This window comes from Podarcis erhardii, assembly GCF_964252035.2.
Source record: "Podarcis erhardii genome assembly, chromosome: 5".
Taxonomy (NCBI): domain Eukaryota; kingdom Metazoa; phylum Chordata; class Lepidosauria; order Squamata; family Lacertidae; genus Podarcis; species Podarcis erhardii.
In genome coordinates, this window is record NC_138509.1 from 84,318,797 (window position 1) to 84,340,510 (window position 21,714).

Sequence of the window (21,714 nt, forward strand, 5' to 3'; positions counted from 1 at the left end):
ATGTTTATAAACAACTTGGCCAATATTGTTCCTAGATGCTGTTTGAAACACAGAGCAATATGAACCCCTCTAGGAAGGCATCAAAGTCTAAGAAAGCCAAATCAAGCAAAGGTAATGGAAGGTAAAAGATAAAGGACCCCTGAAAGTTAAGTCCAGTCGCAGATGACTCTGGGGTTGCGGAACTCATCTCGCTTTACAGGCCGAGGGAACCGGCATTTGTCTGCAGACAGTTTTTCCAGGACATGTGGCCAGCATGACTAAGCCACTTCTGGCGCAACCGAACACCGAAACGCTGCAGCGCATGGAAACGCTGTTTTCCTTCCCACCGGAGCGGTACCTATTTATCTACTTGCTCTTTTTTTTGGCGTGCTTTCGCACTGCTAGGTTGGCAGGAGCAGGGACCGAGCAACGGGAGCTCACCCCGTCGTGGGGATTCGAACCGCCGACCTTCTGATCTGCAAGCCCAAGAGGCTCAGTGGTTTTATACCACAGCGCCACCCGCATCCCCAAAGGAAGGTAGTAGCATGTAATAAACAACTATTCTATCATCCCCTCCTAGCATGATGACAATGAAACTTTCTCTGCACTGTGGCCCTGTTGAGCTGCTGACCATTGGCTTGTAACTTAGAATGGATTAAAGGGTGGACACACCCTTCAGAAATGTTTTACACTTATATAACTTTTTAAAGATGACCCCTTTAGCAGAATCCTAATTTCATGCTTGATTCTGTTCATAGAGTTTTGCTGGAAAGCAAAAAATGCAGGCACAAAAAAATAATATAGGCAGCAACCGTTTTAGGCGCACCCAACTGAAGGACAATTGTCGATGTGCAGGTCCTTTGGGACCCAGAAGAAAGCAGAATGGGGGCAAAACAGGAGCAGGGCGGGGGGGGATGGAGCACACTGATACGTCCTACATCCACGTGCACGGGGGGGGGGGGGGCTGGGAACAGAACCTCCGCAAGCAATGCTCTCCACCTGTGTATTCTTTAGTTCTACAATTTATGTACCACTTAATCACAATTGCCTCTAAACTAAAAAAGAAAAGAAAATCCTCCAATTTCAGGCACTCTCAAGACCCTTCCCCAAAGTCAACTGTGTGGATGTATGGGAGATTAAAATAGTAAGGAAGAGGAGAAAATCATATTCCCAATGTCCCACCAGGCAGGAGTTATGTGGGGCCTCTTTGTTCCTAGAATCGGAGAAAAATGGGGGTGGGGGGCTCCCTTGAGATATTTTTGGAGGGTGGGTAGGATTCCCCCCCCCCCCCGGGGATTTCCTCTTGGATTCTGTTCAGGGAACCACCCATGGATGCCGGATAATCCATTGAAATGAATCTTTTCCATTTGTTGGATCCTTTCGTGGAATTATTTTATGAATGTGAAATATTGCCACCAAAAGAGTCCTAAACGAAACAGGGTGAGGGAGAGGAAATGCTAGCAGTCAACCAGGAGGTAGAGCCAACCTATGCTTTTACCTCCATATTCTTGCTTGGGTAAAGGTAAAGGTAAAGGGACCCCTGACCATTAGGTCCAGTCGTGGCCGACTCTGGGGTTGCGGCGCTCATCTCGCTTTATTGGCCGAGGGTACAGTTTCCGAGTCATGTGGCCAGCATGACTGAGCCGCTTCTGGCGAACCAGAGCAGCGCACAGAAACGCCATTTACCTTCCCACCAGAGCGGTACCTATTTATCTACTTGCACTTTGATGTGCTTTTGAACTGCTAGGTTGGCAGGAGCAGGGACCGAGCAATGGGAGCTCACCCTGTTGCGGGGATTCAAACCACCGACCTTCTGATCAGCAAGTCCTAGGCTCTGTGGTTTAACCCACAGCGCCACCCGCATCCCTATTTGCTGCATTTATACCCCACCTTTTTTCTTCTTCAAGGAGCTCAAGGTGGCATACTTGTTTCTCCCTCTTCTTATTTAATCCCCACAACAACCCTATGAGGTAGGCTAGTCTGAGAGGCGGAACTAGTCCAAGGTCACCCAAAGAGCTTCATGGTTTATACTAAGACCGGCAGAAACCCTTCAGGATTTCTCTCCCAGCCCTACCCAGAGACACCAGGGATTGGACCCAGAACCTTCTGAATGCAAAGCAGATGCTCTCTCACTGAGCCAGAGCCCTTTCCTCTGAGGACTTGGGAATAAGAAAACTTCTTTCCTTCTGCATTCTGTGCTGTCCCCTTTCCCCACACCTGCTCTTCTCTTCTCTCCAGACAGATGAAACAATGCAGTGGTTCAACTGGCACAAAAATGGCCCCATTCACAAGATGAAATGAAAAAAAGTGCAGTGTGCCATACGACAGAAATTTATTCCTGCTGTTATTCTACTAATAGTTCAACAAATAACGAGGAAATGGCACCCGCCCCCTCTCCCAAAAAAACAAAAGTGGAGTTTAATTCCTTTTATTTATTTATTTTTACCACTGAAGACTTGGCAGTGAGCGGCGACGCTTCGTGTGACTCTGCGGACATCACTGCCCAAGGTTCCCTCGGAGCCGATTTGGGTGGTCTAGAAGCCTGCTCCGATTTCTTGCGAGTGCTAATCTTCCTTGTCTTCGAATGTTTCTCTTTTGCTGCAGCTCCTTTAAAAGGAGTGCAAGGAACCATTTCCTCTGCACCGGAACAGCCCCAAGCGCCATCTGCTTTTCCTGACTCTGCAAAAGGTGCTCTTGCTAAAGAATTGAAGCAAAAGAGAGAGAGAAAGAAACCGTGTCAGTTCAAATCCCTGCATGTAGTTTCTCAAATGATTGCCTTAAAATAGGCCATTAACACACAAGTTACATCAACTCGCATGTAAAACCAGGGACCTGCACTCAGGGGCTGAACATCCAGACAGAAGCTAGGAACAAAATAGGTTCAGTCCACAAAAGAACCGCCTATGTAAGTTTGAAAGCAGGCAGATAGCTATATTTTATTATTTCCTTCTTGCCACATTTCACCTTAAGCTGTTTCCCTTAAACAAATCTTTACTCGGTGGTACATACTCCAGGAATGATGCTTAAGGGACAAAGGCTCATCCAGCATTTCTGAATGCTGGGAGATTCAGGCCTCCTGCCTGACTGCATAGTCAACAGAAACAGTTAGTTATGTATAGAGGTTAAAAGGTACGCATTATTGGTTTTTAGGAAGGTGTGCGCCCTCGGGAATAAGCTTGGGAATAAGCACAGAAGTTGTCACTTATCCACGGGTTAAGTCATCTGTGCGAATACAAACCACCTACTCTGGGGGAGAAAACTATGTGAATACCAGTAGAAGTGACGACCATAAGCTCACCTCGAGGTGTTTCTTTCTGTTTATTATGAAGCACATTTACACACTGTTCTTTCTGAGCTGCAGGTGAAAGTGATGAAACATCAGGTTCAGTTTTCTGATTTTCCGACATGGGACCACTTAAGGTACAAGACAAAAATTGGAACAGAACATGACCAGATTGCCACATTAAAGAAACTTCCTACAGGTCTATCGGAGATAAACGTTAATAATAATAATCATCATCATCATCATTATTATCATTATTATTAATTTATTTATTTATACCCCGCCCATCTAGCTGGGTTTCCCCAGCCACTCTGGGCGGCTTCCAACTGAATATTAAAAACAGTACAGCATCAGACATTAAAAACTTCCCTAAAGAGGGCTGCCTTCAGTTGTCTTTTAAAAGTAAAATAGTTGTTTATTGCCTTGACATCTGCTGGGAGGGCGTTCCACAGGGCGGGCGCCACTACTGAGAAGGCCCTCTGTCTGGTTCCCTATAACCTCACCTCTTGCAATGAGGGAACCATCAGAAGGCCCTTGGCGCTGGATCTCAGTGTCCGGGCTGAACGATGGGGGTGGAGATGCTCCTTCAGGTATATTGGGCTGAGGCTGTTTAGCGCTTTAAAGGTCAGCACTAACACTTTGAATTGTGCTCGGAAACATACTGGGAGCCAGTGTAGGTCTTTCAGGGGTTATATGGTCTCAGCAACCACTCCCAGTCACCAGTCCAGCTGCCGCATTCAGACCATGTGATAATTTTACACTGAAGCCATTTGATACTGATTTGGTGTGGTGATTATGATTTTTATCTGGGACAATTACTTTTGCATTTACATTCCACACAGAAAATTTCATTAATTGCACTGCTTCTTCTTTTTTAAGCTGTAATTTAAGTACAAAAATATGTGCTACATGTTTCAGGAAACAAAGGGGGAAAATGAGGCTAAATTAAAGATTCTAAAATATGAATTTCAGGAGACTGAGCAGCGGATGAGTTGAAGTGGACTCTGAAGAGATGAAGAAGCCTCTGCACACATTGCTCACATGAAGGGGATGAGGCAATGGGGCTTTTACAACTTAAAATCAGAAGCCAGATAACTCCACTGTTGAAGGCAGTATGCTTCCATGCACCAGCTAATGGGAATCACAAGTGGGAAGAGTGCTGTCATGTGCATGTTCTGCCTTTGGGGTTCCACAGGCATCTGGCTGGTCACTTTGAGAAATATATGCTGGACCTTGAGCCTCATCCAGCATGGTTCTCCTTATGCTCGTAATAGGTCTATGTTGGGAAGATCCTTCATGCATTATTAAGGTAAAGGGGCATCTATACACTGAAAAGCCAACAGTATTGCACTCCAGGCCCTGCCTCCGGTGTAATGTGGCTTCCCTTTCCACACCTCTGACACCTGCAAAATGCATAGGTAAAGATAAAGGTACCCCTGACCGTTAGGTCCAGTCACAGACAACTCTGGGGTTGCGGTGCTCATCTCGCTCTATAGGCCGAGGGAGCCGGTGTTTGTCCACAGACAGCTTCCAGGTCATGTGGCCAGCATGACTAAGCCGCTTCTGGCAAACCAGAGCAGCGCACGGAAACGCCGTTTACCTTCCCGCCGGAGCGGTACCTATTTATCTACTTGCACTTGACGTGCTTTTGAACTGCTAGGTTGGCAGGGGCTGGGACAGAGCTCATCCCGTCACGGGGATTTGAACCGCAGACCTTCTGATCAGCCAGCCCTAGGCTCTATGGATAGGCACCTGCAAAATGGAAGCCTGCATGACTAGCCTTATATGCCAACAGATTTTCAATGGATCCAGAAGTTTACACCTACAGGCTTCTGTTTTGTGGGTGTTTACACTCAATGTGTGGACATCAGGGGTGGGGCTTGGGGAATCAGGTGACCTGGAAGCAGGGCCAGCAGTGCGATGCTGCTACCCCTTTTCAATGCTTGGAGCTCCCTTGCCTTGGAATATCGCATGAAATGGACTACTTTCTTCTCTAATATATGCCTGTTCATGTTTGAATAAAAAATTCCCAGGGACAACTGCAGGATGCAAATCAAAATGTGTCAGCACAAATGTGTGTAACCATGTTCCATAATTAGGCTGTAATCGTTACCTGTAATCAATCAAATCATCAGATCCAGCTTCTGACACCACAAAATTGGCAGGTTCTTCTGGCTCCTCTTTGCAAGCCTTATCAGAAAGAAAACTTATTCATTCATTCATTCATTCATTCAAAAGAAAATCTCAGTCCACTCCATCCTAAGCCCAGTCATGTTCGCAATACTGTAACCTAAAATCTAAACAATTACATGGTGCCGTAGACAATACACAACAAACCCTTGGTTGTCTGAGGATTGGGCCTGTTTTTAACAGATAATTTTAATATTTTATATTTTTATAGACCGCTTAAAACAGTTTTTCTTACCACCAAGCAGCATATAAAATTTGTTAAACCAACAAACAAGGCTTCCTGTTGCACCAGACAAGTTTCATTCCCATCCCACTTTGCCGCCCAATATGGATAGATAACAAAAAGGAGAGAAGCCACTGTTTGGGAGCTAATGACTCTCAACAATTGCTCTTAATAATAAGCCTGTGTAGAAAATAGTTTTAATACAGTGCATTCATTTTACGCTTGTTGACTGGGCAAATCCATTTCATCGAAGCAGAAGCCACAAGAATTGTTATAAAAATCAATGACCTGTTTGGTCCAGCATTGTCAGCTGTGCCATCACAGCATAAGTAGGTAGGGTATAAATAGAGCTCATTCTGCACTTTCCTTCTAATATGACAGAGGCTATAATTCAGGGGGTCCCCTGGACCTATATACCCATCCTCTTAATCCCAGCCACAAGGGCTGAGTTTGCTTTTTTGCTGACATAACCAAGGTACTCTCTGTAACTTAAAAAGAGCACACTCTTGGTGCACATTATTTAGCATATTCCAGGGTACCAAAAATAAGTGCAAGGTAAGCCCTGATTCAAAATGTAGCAAAAAATATTGGCTAAATTTATGCCATCAGATGATGCCAGGGAATCCATGAAAATGTTCCGCTGCCTTGGCTGCATTCATCAAAGGAATGGATACATAAAGTTAACACATAAACAACGCAGAAACATTTGGGCTTGTAATGCAATCCAGCTCTAACTGCCCTGAATATTTGTTAGAAAGATGGGCCATTAATGCTGTATATTATGCATTTTGCAACCACTTCTCAAACTCCTGTCCATATTTCTTCCTCCTGACAATCCTGTAATGCAACGGATGCCATATTTATTTATTTTCTGCGTTAACTGCTGTTAATGTTACCAGTGTTCAGCTCTGCTTAGATTATTTGTGTTCTTCTCACCTCGCTTCGTGCTACTGCGGTCAACCGTGGGTTTGTTAAAACAAGCCTGTCAAGTTAACTGTCACGGGAATGCAGACAAAGGAAATTTTATGTGGTAGGCGATCCCATTTGTACACATTTATGCTACTGTATATTTTGTGGAGTCTACTAAGTGCAGCAAATGAAACTGAACTTGAACTAGCTAGGCAATATAACACTTACGTCTTCAAGGACCCTGATTTCCAGAGAGGGCTCAACGTTTGCAAGAAGTGCCTCGGGCTCTTCTCCTTTGGAAACATCTGCCCAGTACTTTTTCATTTCTTTAGCTGGAATTAAAAATTAAAACTCTGCCAGTGTTTGTATTTTAGATTTGTACTAAATAATTGTTCTTACGCAGCTGTGAAATTGCAGTGCCAGCCATTCCAGTCTGTTGAGGAAGCGCTAGTGGCAAGGTATTCTCTTGCCTCTTGTTCTAGGTGTGAATAATTGAAAGCATTAGGGTAGTACGCTTTGTGCTAAGCAGGAACATCCCTATCTGTAGTAACAATGTGTGATAACAGCTCAGTGAATGGGGGGGGGGGGACAAAAAAAAGGAAGCGTTAAAGCACCCTGTATCTACAGACTTTGCAGACTGGAGGCACTGAAAGGGTATTAAGATCTCACAAACTGAAGAAGAATACATTTGCAATAGCTGGCTTTTGTCAAGCCCAACATTCTCAATTCCTGCATCGCTCAGGACTGGGCAACACAACCATTTTCACATGGAGAGAGTGGGTTAATGTACTTCAAATATTATCCTCTCTGGGCAAGGAATGAAATGGCTGTGCAATTGCTTCACCTCACACTCCCAACTTTCCATACCACCATTTGCGTGTTGGTGCAACTGCATCTTAATTTAACTTTGTAAATTGTCAAATCGCTTTTTGGGAATTCAGTATGTTCCAACTGCAATTATTCCATAAACCTGATTAGCTATTCAGATTCTTGATGTAGCTTGCCACTAGGAGCATAAAGGTACACTATAACGGATTGAGAAGCCCAGCAAACCTTCAAAACGAGCAACTGCTATATCATCATCATCTTCTTCATCATCCTCCTCCTCTCCTCCAACCCAAGTGTTATCAGGTTCATTTATCTGTGGCTTTTCAAGTTTCAGTTCATCTGTTATAATACTATCTGGCAACTTATCAACTGGAGTTCTATAAAAACAAAAAGGAGGGAAATGCTTTAAAACTGCAAGCCTATTATCACACTGTTACTCTTTTTGGTATGCACAGAGAATGTGAGAAAACTGATCCTGACTACAGTGGTGCCTCGCAAGACGAAAATAATTCGTTCCGCGAGTCTCTTCGTCTAGCAGTTTTTTCGTCTTGCGAAGTACGGCCATTAGCGGCCTAGCGGCTTAGTGGCTATTAGCGGCTTAGCGGCTTAGAAAAAGGGGAAAAAAGGGGGGAAACTCGCAAGACTCGCAAGACGTTTTCGTCTGGCGAAGCAAGCCCATAGGGATATTCGTCTTGCGAAGCACCTCGAAAAACGGAAAACCCTTTCGTCTAGCGAGTTTTTCATCTTGCGAGGCATTCGTCTTGCGGGGCACCACTGTACCCACAATGGTTATCTACTTCCAGACTGGGTCTTTTGCTGAGTCTCAGTCGCAACACAAAGGCAAATCATGGTGCAGCACAACATGCAGGATCCCAGAGAGACCAAAGATGCTTTGCTCTTCCTCTGGTCCTGCTACTGTGAGTTAAACAATGGTTTGGTTCTTAGCGTGTCGTCAGAACCCAGGCTTCATGGGTTATCTCCTTTGGACAAATCACAAGATGAAAACCAAGAACAAACCTTGGTTTCAGCTCCCGATTTGTCTGGTGTGTGACAAATAACATGCCTGGGTAAGGATGACATGCTAAGCCAAACCATGGTTTAGCTGGGTAGTGCAGCAGCAGCAGCAGGATCAGAGGAGGTGCAAAGGGGATGTGATTTCCTCTTGAGGGAACCACACATTTCTGCTTGTAGAAAGCCATGGTTTGGCTTAGCGCTACGTGCAAAGTGGGCCAGCATCTACTGAGATACTCAAGTTCAATTTTAAAAATTGCAACCCTCCACAACACTTTCACTTTCAACACTTTCAGAATTATTGGTAACATTATACCCTAAGTTACCTTGACATCCATAAAGTCATTCCCAATAACCATTCTAAATCAGCAACTCCTTTCCCTATGAAGGAGTATTTTCCAATATTACTGCCTGAATACTTTGATTACACTGTTTTAGAATAAGCAATTAGATTAAAGTTCCTTGTGTATTGCAGCAATCCAGCAAATACCTTCTATGCTTCTTAATCAATAATCTTTCCATATACTTCAAGCCATCTTCCTTGAATTCAATTTCAATAGCTTTCTTCGCAACTGGAGGGCTTGTCTGCACTTGACAGGAACCAGTATTTTCTATAACAATATAGAGAAAACTATCAGCTACCATTCAAACATACCGTATTTTTCGTCCTATAGGGCGCACCGGCCCATAGGACGCACCTCGTTTTTTTGGGGGGGGGAATGGATAAAAAAAAATTATTTCCCCCCCCAGCCGCGGCTGCCGCCCCAAGCCTTGCGGAGGGCTCCCCGTGGTTTGGGCGGCAGGCTGCCTCCCCAAGCCTCACGCGCTCGGCGGGACCTCCCACCGGGCGCACTAGGCTTGCGGACACTCGCCCGAAGCACGGGGAGTCCTCCGGAGGGCTCCCCGTGGTTTGGGCGGCAGGCTGCCTCCCCAAGCCTCACGCGCTCGGCGGGACCTCCCACCGGGCGCACTAGGCTTGCGGACACTCGCCCGAAGCACGGGGAGTCCTCCGGAAGGCTCCCCGTGCTTCGGGCGGCAGGCTGCCGCCCCAAGCCTCGCGCACTCGGCGGGACCTCCCGCCGGGCGCGCTAGGCTTGCGGACACTCGCCCGAAGCACGGGGAGTTCTCCGGAAGGCTCCCCGTGCTTCGGGCGGCAAGCTGCCGCCCCAAGCTTCGTGCGCTCGGCGGGACCTCCCGCCAGGCGTGCGAGGCTTGCGGACACTCGCCCGAAGCATGGGGAGCTCTCCAGAGGGCTCCCCGTGCTTCGGGTGGCAGGCTGCTGCCTGCAAGCCTTGTGAGCCCGTGGGAACTCCCGCAGGGCTTGCAAGGCTTGCGGATAGCTTCCTGAAGCCTGGAGAGCGAGAGGGGTCGGTGCACACCGATGCCTCTCGCTCTCCAGGCTTCAGCGAAAGCCTGCATTCGCCCCATAGGACGCACACACATTTCCCCTTCATTTTTGGAGGGGAAAAAGTGCGTCCTATGGGGCGAAAAATACGGTATTAGGACATCACTCACATTAATTTGCCAACAGTAGCTCTACAGCTCTGGCAGAACCAATGGGATTAACAATACTAAGAAAATAATTCAGAATTGATAACATTTAATAGCATAAAATGCAACTCGTATTAGCGCAGCCCTTGCACAATGCACAAGAATTGCAAGCCAAATGTGTAGGCTAAGCCCCACAAGTAATCATGGCAGTGAGGTGTCCCTTATATGAGTTCATGCCCAGGAATTTATTTAAATATTTCCCCACTTTCTGGACAATCGCTGTCATCATTCACAAGTCAAATACCGACCTATCCTTGTGTCACGTGGAATACTTAGAATGTAAGCTAGATCAGCTTTTTTTTCCAAATATTATGTAGCAATTATTAATCCTTACCTGGTCCAACCTGACAGCAACGTTCCTCCTTAGATTTCTGACAGTGATTACTACTTCTCCACTGATTCAGAGCTTCCTGAAAAGACTTTGCAGATTCTTCTTCATCAAACACACCATGCAGTAAAGACCCACCACTCTGGCTCTCAGGCCTATCCTCCACAGAAGGTTCTGTAGACGCTTCCTGAATTAATTTCGAGAATTAATCTGGGTTAACCAAAATTCACCCATTTCTGATACATCCCAGTATGTCAGTTGGTCACAAACCTGTTTGATACCAAACTCTTGGAATATATAAAGCTTCCTGAATATAAGGAAATCAGGTATTTAGAATAGAGTAACGTGGAGTAAGAGACACAGGTGGCGCTATGAGTTAAACCACAGAGCCTAGGACTTGCGGATCAGAAGGTTGATAGTTCAAATCCCTGCGACGGGGTGAGCTCCCGTTACTCGGTCCCTGCTCCTGCCAACTTAGCAGTTCGAAAGCACGTCAAAGTGCAAGTAGATAAATAGGTACCGCTCCGGCGGGAAGGTAAACGGCGTTCCCGTGCGCTGCTCTGGTTCGCCAGAAGCGGCTTAGTCATACTGGCCACATGACCCGGAAGCTGTACGCCAGCTCCCTTGGCCAGTAAAGCGAGATGAGCACCACAACCCCAGAGTCGGCCACGACTGGACCTAATGGTCAGGGGTCCCTTTACCTTTAACGTGGAGTAAGCCTGGTATGTAAGCTTCAAAACGGACCAACTTATCACTAATGCAATTCAAGACCGCATTAGGAAATCTCTATATATGACCACAGTGGCCCTAATCCAGTACAGTTATGCATACTCAATTCTAGCGGAATACTTGGAAACAGAGGGGAAATGGACTTTTCTTACTGGGTTAACTGCTGTTGCTTCTGGAAGGCACTATGCAATATTGGGAATGCTGCCTCCGAGAGTCACTAAATTTTTTTCTGGTGGAAGAGCTGCCCCATGCCATCCAGACCGACTGGCAGCTACAGAATATTCCCACCCATCCACAACCTTAATTTTAAGAAAAACTATGGAAAGAATTAGCAGCCAAAAAAACACAGAACACTGCCCCAGGAGGTGTGACATGCAATATAAGGCAAAGAATCAACCATAGTGTTTTGGGGTTCCCTTGACTTGGAACAAAATCTCAGTCCCCGCATCTAGTTAAAAGGGATAGGACTGAGCAAGATGAAAAACAAAAGACTCTTGAAAAGAGAGAGAGAAAAAAATCAAAGTGCTGGTTAGGGAGCGGGGGGGGGGGGGGACCAGACCCTGATCCAAGCATAAACTTTCAGCTCTGAAGGTACAGCCATTCTGGGAAAGCAGGGATGGTGGCTCCTCCTCTAGAAAAAAGGTTATAGTAACTCTCGCTCTCAGTGAAGTATAGTGTACAATGGCTGCTAGAACTGTCAAGTGAAATAGAAGTATACAGCCACACCCCTTCAAAAAATAACATTCTAACTAATGGACCAATTCAAGAGGTCAAAAATCCTCCCCTTATTCTCCCCCAAGGAGAGAATCCTAAGATTTCAAGAATCAATCCCTGGAACTGAAAATGCCTAGAAAATTAACCACACCCTCAATAAACGGTTCCTTGGACTGGCTAGCATCCATACCATAACAATTAAAAGGCCAGCTTTTTGCTGTGATTCTGAAAGAGAAATTTCTGTAGAATTTAAAACACACAACACTTCAAATGGTAAATTTCCTGAATTACCTCAATATTGTAGGCTGGCATTTTTGGTAAAGGTGAAGGAATGTCTGAAGTATTCCCTAATATATCATTAACTTCCTTCTTCAGTCCACTATTTATGCAGCCATTAGGTTTCTCAGGATTTATTGTCCTCAGGAACTGCTGAGCAGCCTCCAATTTCCTTACGGGTATACGTGCTTTTGCCTACAGGAAAAAAATAAGTCATATGTTGAATTCAAAACAAAAAGAGATATTTCGCATAACCAACAAGAGGAGACTACAGGTATGCTGCCTGGATCTTCTATTGCAGTACACAAAATAGCAGATCAGGTGTGTGAAATCTTTGGCCCTCTAAATGTATCCAGTTACAGATAGGTAGCCGTGTTGGTCTGCCATAGTCAAAACAAAATAAAAAAATTCCTTCCAGTAGCACCTTAAAGACCAACTAAGTTAGTTCTTGGTATGAGCTTTCGTGTGCATGCACACTTCTTCAGAAGAAGTGTGCATGCACACAAAAGCTCATACCAAGAACTAACTTAGTTGGTCTTTAAGGTGCTACTGGAAGGAATTTTTAAATTTTGTTTTAAATGTATCCAAACGCCCATCATCAGCTCAGCACCACCTAGACGGCCAAGGGTTCCCCAACTCCTGTAACTAGATGTGGTCAACTGGCATTTCTCTTGCACTTGGAGGCTCCTATTCTGGATTTCCCAAAAAAAAATCCCTGTTCCCAGGAATTTCACCCATTGCTTCAAGAGTGAGCCGAGTGGAGAAGGATCAGAAGTAGACAATCGAAGAGGCAACTGTCCACACATTGCTGAAATGTTTTGGAACATAATCTAGGCTATCACTCGACGAAAAGCAAGATAGAAATAGTAAGACTAGGGATTTATCATTTAGCAATAGTTTGTGTAGAAGCAGAAATTACCAGCAGAAGCATGTAATGGCAGAAAATAGTATTGAAACAGCAGTCAGAGAATGCACAGGCTGGTTCACATATAACATGTCCAGTTCTCCAAACAATGGTTTGGAAGACTGAGAACATAGCATTTTATGTGCTCCTTCCTCTCTTCATGCGCTCAGACTCACATTTGCTACTTCCTGGTTCTGTTGCAACTGAACTGGCAAACTATCTTTGCACTTGCTCTCTCCCAAACAGGACTAGAAACCAGCTTCCATGTGCAATTCCTGGTCCTAATTTGGAGGACAAACCCAAGTCATAGATGGCCAGTGCGAATGTAATGGCAAAGTTCAGCTTGACTGATTTTTTTTTTAACTGACTTTTGGGAGTGTTTAAGGAATGGGTAGGCAAACTAAAGCCTGGGGGCCGGATCCGGCCCAATCATGGCCTAGAAGTGGGAACCAGGCAAGAAGGCCTTCTCGGTAGTGGCACCTGCCCTGTGGAACGCCCTCCCACCAGATGTCAAAGAGAAAAACAATTACCAGACTTTTAGAAGGCATCTGAAGGCAGACCTCTTTAGGGAAGCTTTTAATGTTTGCCAGACTACTGTATTTTAATATTTTGTTGGAAGCTGCCCAGAGTGGCTAGGGAAACCTTGTCAGATGGGCGGGGTATAAATAATAAATTATTATTATTATTATTATTATTATTATTATTATTATTATTATTCAAATCAAAACTTTATTAGCAAAGCCAACAGGCCACAGCTATACAAGAATTAAAAATAGAAATAAGGATAAAAGGGAGAAAAGAACAAGCAAAAGGAGGTCCGTCAGATGAACAAGTCTGTCACTCAGATGGTGGCCCTCAATTTCATAGCTCTCTCGATGTACCTCGCGACCTTCTCTGTTATCTGACTATCCGTATCAGATAAGAGGAAATACAGTGTGATATCTGGTGAACGGCCGGGGTTGGCGAGAATGAGTGGAGTAATAATCTCATTCCTTAGGTCTTTGTAAAGGGGGCAGGATAGGACGACGTGGGACATTGTTTCCGTGTTACCATCTCCACATGGGCAGAGTCGTTTTTCAAATGGAGTCTTTTGGTAGCGACCTTCGAGTACGGCAGAAGGGAGCACATCCCATCTAGCCAATGTAAAGGCACGTCTGTATTTTGGGATGGTTAATTTAAACAAATATGAAGCTGGAGAATCAAAATGAGAAGGGGGAAAGTAGGTATACCATGGGCATAGTTTCTTTAAGATAGTCAGGTTGTTTTGCCGTTCAATGTCTTTCAGGCGCTGGCCTATTAGACTCTTTGCTTTAATGAGGCCCATTGATAGTAGGGACTGTGAATGCAGACCGCATGTAAGAAGTTTTTGGTGCACAGTTTTGAACCACTTGCTTTTGTAAGGGTCTTGCATTACTAGAGGCAGTAGACCAGGTGGATTTAGATTAAGACGAAGCCAATAGTTAAATGTTCTTTGCCAGGTCTGAGTTTCTACAGATGGAAGGCAGGCCTCGAGTCGTAATGCTGCGTTTGGAACACAGGAGGGGACGCCGAATATCTGCCTTAGGAATTTAGACTGAACAGTTTCAAGACTGGAGCAGTGGTTCCCCGTCCAGATTTGTGCCCCATACAGTAACTGCGCCAGAGGTTTTGCTTGAAAAACTTCAAAGGCTGCTGGGATGTATCTGCCCCCCTTCGTATAAAAGAAGCGGGACAGCATCTTAATACTTTGAGCTGCTTTTTCTTTGGCACATTTTTGATGGACATCCCAGGACCCGGTCGACTGGAAAACGATACCCAGATATTTGAAGGCTTTAACCTGTTCAATTGTCTGGTTATCCATCCTCCAGCTGTACTGTCTGTGTTTCCTTGCAAAAACCATAATTTTGGTTTTCTGATAGTTTATTACCAGCTGCTCTCTCCTGCAGTATGCTGAAAATTCACCTATGAGCCTATTTAAGCCTATTTTTGTTCGAGATAGGAGTATCGCATCATCAGCATACAAAAGTACTGATATTGATTTGTCAGCCAGTTTGGGGGCGTGGAAGTCCGGAGATGACAAACAATTAACCATATCATTGATGTAAAAGTTGAATAAAACTGGGGCCAAGATACAACCTTGCTTGACCCCCTTGCAGACAGGAACTGGTCCTATAAGATGGCCATTTGACGAAGTTCTTACATGCAGCACCGTGTCTTTATATAAACAGCTGATCAGAAATAATAGTCTTTTGTCTATACTTGATGTGCTCAATTTATCCCAGAGTCTTGCACGTGGAATTGAATCGAAAGCAGCCTTTAGATCGATAAAGGCTGCATATAGCACCCCACGGGATTTTTTGGCATATTTGTCAATAAAGTAGGCTAGGGTGAAGCAATGGTCTATGGTGGACCTGCCTTGCCTGAAACCCGCTTGCTCTTCCGCTAGAATAGCTTCAGTTTCCAGCCAGCTAGTTAGCTTAATATAAAGATGTTTAGCATATAGTTTGCTGGGTATAGGCAGAAGACTGATTGGTCTATAACTCGCCGGGTCTGGCATAGGTCCTTTTTTGTAGATTGGAATAACTATTGCCTCAGTCCAACCATCTGGAAGTAAACCCGTTGAGTCGATCCAAGAAAATAAAGACGCCAGCAGGGGGGCCCACCAGCCAATGTTGGACTTCAGAAGTTCGGCAGGGATGTAGTCATTCCCTGGGGCCTTGTTGTTCTTTAATTGTGCGATTAAGTTCTCAACTTCCTTTACAGTTACTGGTGGCCAATGAGGTAGGTCCTCCAATTGAATACATAATTTGTAGTGTTGGACTTCCTGGTCATAGAACAAAGATTGAAAATGGCGCAACCACTCCATTGGTTCCACTGTACAGATGGAATTAGTACGCTCCTGGCCCAGTAGACCAGATATGGTTCGCCAAAAGCAAGTAGTATCTTTCTCGTGCGATGCCTTAACCAGACTGTGCCATGCGGCTCTTTCAGCTTCCAGTTTCTTTCTCCTTAGTAATTGTTTGTAAGACCTTCTCAGATAAATATAAGCATTAAGTAGGAGGGCAGTCCCTGATTTCCTATATCTCTGGTAGGCTGTTCTCATTTGACTCCTTGTTTGCCTGCACTCCAGGTCAAACCAACTAGCTCCGTCCTTTGCCCTCTTTGTAGCGGCGCTATGTATCACTGTTGTTAAATGGGATTTCAATCTTTCCAAAAGTAATTTAAAGCGTTCCATAATCGCATCTACTGAATTGCCTGACACAATAGCGGAGCGAATAAGCTTTAACTCCGCTGACTGAAGAAGGAGGGTTAGATTTTCATTCAGTATTGGGGACCATTTGAGTCTTTTGGGAGCAGGTATACCCAAATTTACAGAAGGTATATATTGTGGCTCGGCAATAGAATGGTCAAAAGGCCGACCTGCAAGCTCTAAAATTAGAGGTAGGTGATCACTCAGAGTATTGTGGCCCACTTGGAACTTCCTTACAAAGCTGTGAGCAAATCTTGAGATTAGAATATAATCTATGACGCTTCCCCCAGCCTTAGAAAAATGGGTATATTCCCCGGGGCGATCCCCCTCTATGTTGCCGTTTAATATCAGCAGTTCCCTCCGTCTGGCAGCCTGCACTAAGCAAAGACCTGAAAAATTACTTCTTCTATCTTTGGACAGTCGTGTCGCACCAATATCCGTCTGTTCTTCAGGGTCCATAAATAGGTTGAAGTGAGTGTATAGACTGTTGTCATCTGTTCCTATACTAGCGTTAAAGTCTCCACACACAATAGTCAGGGCAGACGGGTAAGTAGAGTCGAAAGGCTCTAAAAACGCCTCTAGCTCAGCCCATATAGCCTTGACCGCGGGGTTTTTTTGGCCTGGGGGAATATAGACATTGACCAGCAGAAGAGTAGTTCTCTTAAAGCTAAGTAGAGCGGCTGTTGCTAGAGAATTGCAGCTAGGTAGGGCTGTTAGAGAATGCGCCAGCTCCGTGGAAATGAAGCAAGCTAGGCCACCACTAGATCTGCCGCCCCTTAAAGATGGAGAGGCAGGCAGGTAGTGGCAGTTATACCCATTGAGAAATATAGGGTCATTCTGCCATGTCTCCTGAAAGAAGATGATGTCAAATTGCTTAAGGTAGCACAAAAATTGTTGGTTGTTTTTCTTGGCGTGCCAACCCGCGATATTCCAAGACAGCACTTTTAGGCCCCGGGCCCTTCGGGGAGCTGGATCTATGTCACCACCACGTCCAGCAATTCTTTGGTGTCTAAAAAAACACACCCATTGGCTCTTTTCGAGGATGACTGCTTGGAGAGAGTGTAGTGATCCTCTCTTCTTGGTGATTTGGGGCTAGATTTTGGAGTTGGGGGGGAAGCTAATTCATTCGGAGACAATTTAAGATAGCTGTGCCAGGCGCTTTGAGATTTCACACCTTGATTTGGTCTTACTTTATTGTACATCACAGGGGGCTCAGATTGTAATTCCACGTCTACACATTTAAAGGTGCCTCCTACCGTCCTCCTATCCACTAGACATTTGGGAGATATGGGCTGCACATAAGGGTCCTTCCTTGTCTCACCTTGGTCATCCTTTTTTTCTAGTCTGCTTCGAAGTAAATCAAGTCTTTTCAGGATCTCAGTTTGAGCTGGAGAATGCAGTGACCAGAATCGCTTTATCAGTGAGAGTTCTTCCTCCAAAACGGAGTCCTCACTATCACACGTGAGAGGCCAGACGCCAGTTGGATGTGGAGCTTCCTTTTTTTCATTTGGCACTGTTTGATGGAGATGATCCTGCTGGAACTTATGCTTTCTATTTTGATGGTTTTGGTGGTTGGTTTTTTCCCTTTTGTGAGCTTCCATTCCTATGCCCTTGGGCCCCATCAGAGAGGTTAAAGGTGCTCTATTTTCAAATATTCTTAATAGGACTATTCTTTCTTTTTTGAATAGGTTTTTAGCTCTAAAAATAAAGCTGGCCAGACTATGATCTAAAAAAGTAATCAATGCTCGTACCGAGCAATCATCTTGATGTAGATACTCTATAGCGGCTATGTCAATTGCTTTTACTACCCCCGGTAAAATGCCACTTATGATGGACAAAAAGTGGTCTATACGGTCCGACCCTGCATAAAATCTAGGCGGTTTAGGGTAATTAGCAAAGACAAGCTTTTGTGGGATTAGGACTAAGCTCCATACTCTTTTAGGACACAACGTCTGTCGAGCTTGAGAGGAGTGGTTCCCCTCAATAGCTTGGGTCGCCAGCTCACCTCTGTCTACAGATTCTGTGCTGGCCATAAGAGGACTCTGGGGCGGTATAGCTGTAGATGGATTAGTTCCTTTGTCCCAGCTCGGTGTTGGTTCTTCAAAGCTTGGTTTAGATTCTTTTGTGAGTGTATCTACTTTACGTGTCTCTTTGATGGCACTCGAGTTGGATTTGTTTGTTCCATTTGTAGAAAGGGGTGGAAGAAGGTTAAAGAGCTTCTGCCAATATTTTTTACAGGTACGGTGAGTTGTCTTAAGCCGCCTTAGGTTTTTCATATTTTTGCTTTTCTTCATCTTAGGCTCGGCTTTTTTCCTCCGGGGTTTGCTAGGGAGAGGTAGATCCGGGCTGACTAGGGGATTTGTATTCTGGACTGAAGCACTCACATGTTGTTTGAAATTGTCCACTAGGGTCAGGAGAAGCCCGTTTGTTATCGATAAGAAATTTTTGACGTTAAGGAGATCCGTAGAAATCTGGTATATCTGCTCCTGAAGATAATCACCCTGCATTTCTGTTCCGCTGTCATTGGCTTTCAACCAGTGGGTTGAAAGGTTGCTTCCAAGTTCCAGCAGTGACAAATGAGGATTAGCATCAGGTGTGTTGGCTGCATTAGCCTTTGTAGCATTCTCTGCTATGGCAAGTTCTTGGGCCAAATTTGTTGGATGGTTTGTCCTCTTGTTGTTTGTTTGCAAGTCCTTTAGCTGTGTTGACCAATCCAACACTGTGAGTGGCAAAGGCATAGCTACCTCTAGAATACTCTCATTCTGAGTTCTCTTACTCGAGTCTTTTTGAGGAAAGTAGCTGGTAATTTTACTTTGTCTCCTTCGGCTCTCCATCGGGCTCTGTGGTGAATTAGGCAAGATTCCTTGGTCCTTGTATTTTTTCCTGGTGAGGACCATAGTGGGTATATAGGTATATAGGTATATATGGATATATGGTAGGAGGTGCTTGCTTAACGGCGACTTATCTTTTGTTCTAAGCTGAAGTAAACAATAGCAAAAATGCCGGTTTGTGGAAGTTGCCTCTAGACCTCTCCAACCTCTTCAACTTGTTAGTTTCTCCAGCAATTTACATCGGGGCTTGTGAGGTATCAATCATTTAAAATGTTGGAAAATATTACTGGTCCTAGGCTTTCATGCTATAACTTGTTTCTTTTAAAATTCAACTAGGTCTTTCTCCCTCATTCAGCAGCCTCACGGCGTAACCAGTAAAGTAGCTAGACAGTATAGCAAAAAAAAAAAAAAAAGTCCCTTGGAATAATTATCGAGTTGAACTTGCCTTGTGTTTCTTGGGGTTGTAGCTGCTTCAGTTCCTTCCTTTTTGTTTTTTTATGGATAAAAAGCTCGGCGTCCTTCCAGAGGAGTAGCTGACTCCCCCGTCTGCTAATTACCACTCCTATTATTATTATTATTATTATTACCTTCTAAATCTGGCCCATGGACGGTCTGGGAATCAGTGTGTTCTTACATGAGTAGAATGTGTCCTTTTATTTAAAATGCATCTCTGGTTTATTTGTGGGGCATAGGAATTCGTTCATATGTTTTTTTCAAAATATAGTCCGGCCCCCCACAAGGTCTGAGGAACAGTGGACCGGTCCCATGCTGAAAAAGTTTGTTGACTCCTGGATTAAGGGAAGGAGGGATCATACAAGCCCATGGCACATATACCAACTCCCCTACCAGGAGACTGTACAATCAGAAAAATCACGTGTGATTCAGTCCAATGAAACGAACAGGATAAAAAAGGCAAATATTCAATGAAGTTGTTTCATGTGTGCGTGTGAATCTATCCACAAAAATGGTTTGCGGCTACTTAAAAAAACAAAAAACTGGATAATATCCAAGTCAATTCTACAGGTAACAGGGTGTTGTATTGCATATCCATGTGGCAGATGATGCACTGGAGCCACTAATCATTCCTCTTCCAAGCTTTGGGGGGCCGGACTCCAAGCAGATGCTCCAACAGAATCAACAGCCCCAGTAACACACAGTGTAAATTCTTTCTCTCTTCTGTAGGAATTAGTGAATACTCTTTTATGTTACGAAGAGGCAGTCTAATTGCTTTGCTTTGCGTTGCCTGTTATGTTCAGAATCTGACTTTCTCTACTCTGCTGACTTTTAGATTCTCTCTCTCTCTCTCTCTTATACATCTGTCCGCATTCTTTTCTACATGCACAGAGGCACCCTTAGCTATTCTTTGGGAGTAGCAGAGTAGCAAATGCTTTGAGAATTTGTTTTTGGCAATAAATAACAGAAAGGCAAGTAAACTACAAGCGTCACTTCAAGGCCATGCAAGTGTCCCTCACACTCATTCAGATAATTGTTGTTATTATAATTATTATTACTATTATTATTTTAAAAGGAAACATCAGACTGCATTAAAGGGTGGCAAACTTCTCTCTGAAATAAGGCAAAGGAGGAAAAATCAGTTACAAATATTTCATGGAAGGGTGAGGAACTGCATCCTAAAGTCTCCAATCAGATCACAAAGCAAGGCTACATATGGCAAGAGAAAAGTTGATGGAAAAAATGTTATTAATTCTCCTTTATTTCCCCACAAAGGACAAAGCTTATACTCTCTCCTGCCACCTCCCCATTTTTCATTTTCCCTTTTAGAGGCCCTGTCGCCTCCCTGTGTACAGCTTTGAGGAAATCAACTTCTCCCTTTTCTATTTACCAACCTTTTAATGTTGCCAATTCTTTCCCCCTTTATACAATTACATGCCCCAGAATTTCTGCACCAGAACTGTGGCAATGCCGTGTATTTGGAAACCGATTGCGTTTTGTAGTGCTGAATGCACTAAATCTTCAAACGCTATGCCTTTGGTCACTGGGGGATAACTTACAGCAGGTTAACCTCTATTATGGAGCCTTATTTCAGGTCCCTCTTCTCCGCCGGATGACAAGCCAATTTCCTATACTATTTGCTAAGGTTCAGACGACAAACTCTCAACTCCACCTTTCAGAGACAGTCTCTGCTACAGTTGATGACTGTATTGTGATGTATACAGTTTCACTCAACAGCGCATCATAAGTGTTGTTAAGCCACAGTCCTGGATGGATTTGAGTCATGCTTGGTGGAACAATGGCATGAGACACTGTGGCAATCAAGGGTGAAACCAGAGCCCCCCTGGATCAGACCAAAGGCCCATCTAGTGTAGCATATTCCTCCTCATAGCTGCCAGCCAGATACCTCCAGGAACCCCAAAAGTAGGGTCTGGACGCAAATCCCTTTCCCACTGTTGCACCCCAGCATACTGTGCATTCACATGCGCTTCCCCAACATTTCGCACACATACTGCTTTCTCTGCAGAGAGGAAAATGCTTCTGTTTTAGGAGCATTCACCTCTCTACAAAGACTCAAAGGGCCTCCCTCTGAGATTCAGCTAGCCATCAGAGAGCTTCGCTGAAGGCCTGCTGATTTGCGGTTACAGCCAGTTCGACAATCACCTGACAAGTGTCAATCACCTTCTTTAAAAACCTAATTATGGTCACACATTTCCAGTCTTGTCTTCTGAGTTTTCAGTTGGTTTGTAATTGTTTCTATATAAACAGTTGTTTCT

General features: G+C 44.5%; 1 protein-coding gene and 1 long non-coding RNA gene across 3 annotated transcripts in view; both read right to left on the reverse strand.

Moving 5' to 3' along the window:
- The window catches only part of LOC309342380, a 425,203-nt gene that overhangs the window by 388,264 nt on the left and 15,225 nt on the right, over positions 1-21,714 (reverse strand). The window lies entirely within an intron of this gene.
- ZBBX (zinc finger B-box domain containing) overlaps positions 1-21,714 on the reverse strand; it is a 49,760-nt gene that overhangs the window by 9,847 nt on the left and 18,199 nt on the right. For both annotated transcript variants that reach the window (XM_081862347.1, XM_081862348.1), the window contains exons 8-15: positions 12,037-12,216; positions 10,309-10,489; positions 8,914-9,034; positions 7,638-7,789; positions 6,813-6,916; positions 5,376-5,452; positions 3,278-3,393; positions 2,426-2,676 (exon numbers count right to left, since the gene is read on the reverse strand). In XM_081862347.1, coding sequence (XP_081718473.1) covers positions 2,426-2,676; positions 3,278-3,393; positions 5,376-5,452; positions 6,813-6,916; positions 7,638-7,789; positions 8,914-9,034; positions 10,309-10,489; positions 12,037-12,216 — 1,182 coding nt within the window. The remainder of the gene's footprint in view (positions 1-2,425; positions 2,677-3,277; positions 3,394-5,375; positions 5,453-6,812; positions 6,917-7,637; positions 7,790-8,913; positions 9,035-10,308; positions 10,490-12,036; positions 12,217-21,714) is intronic.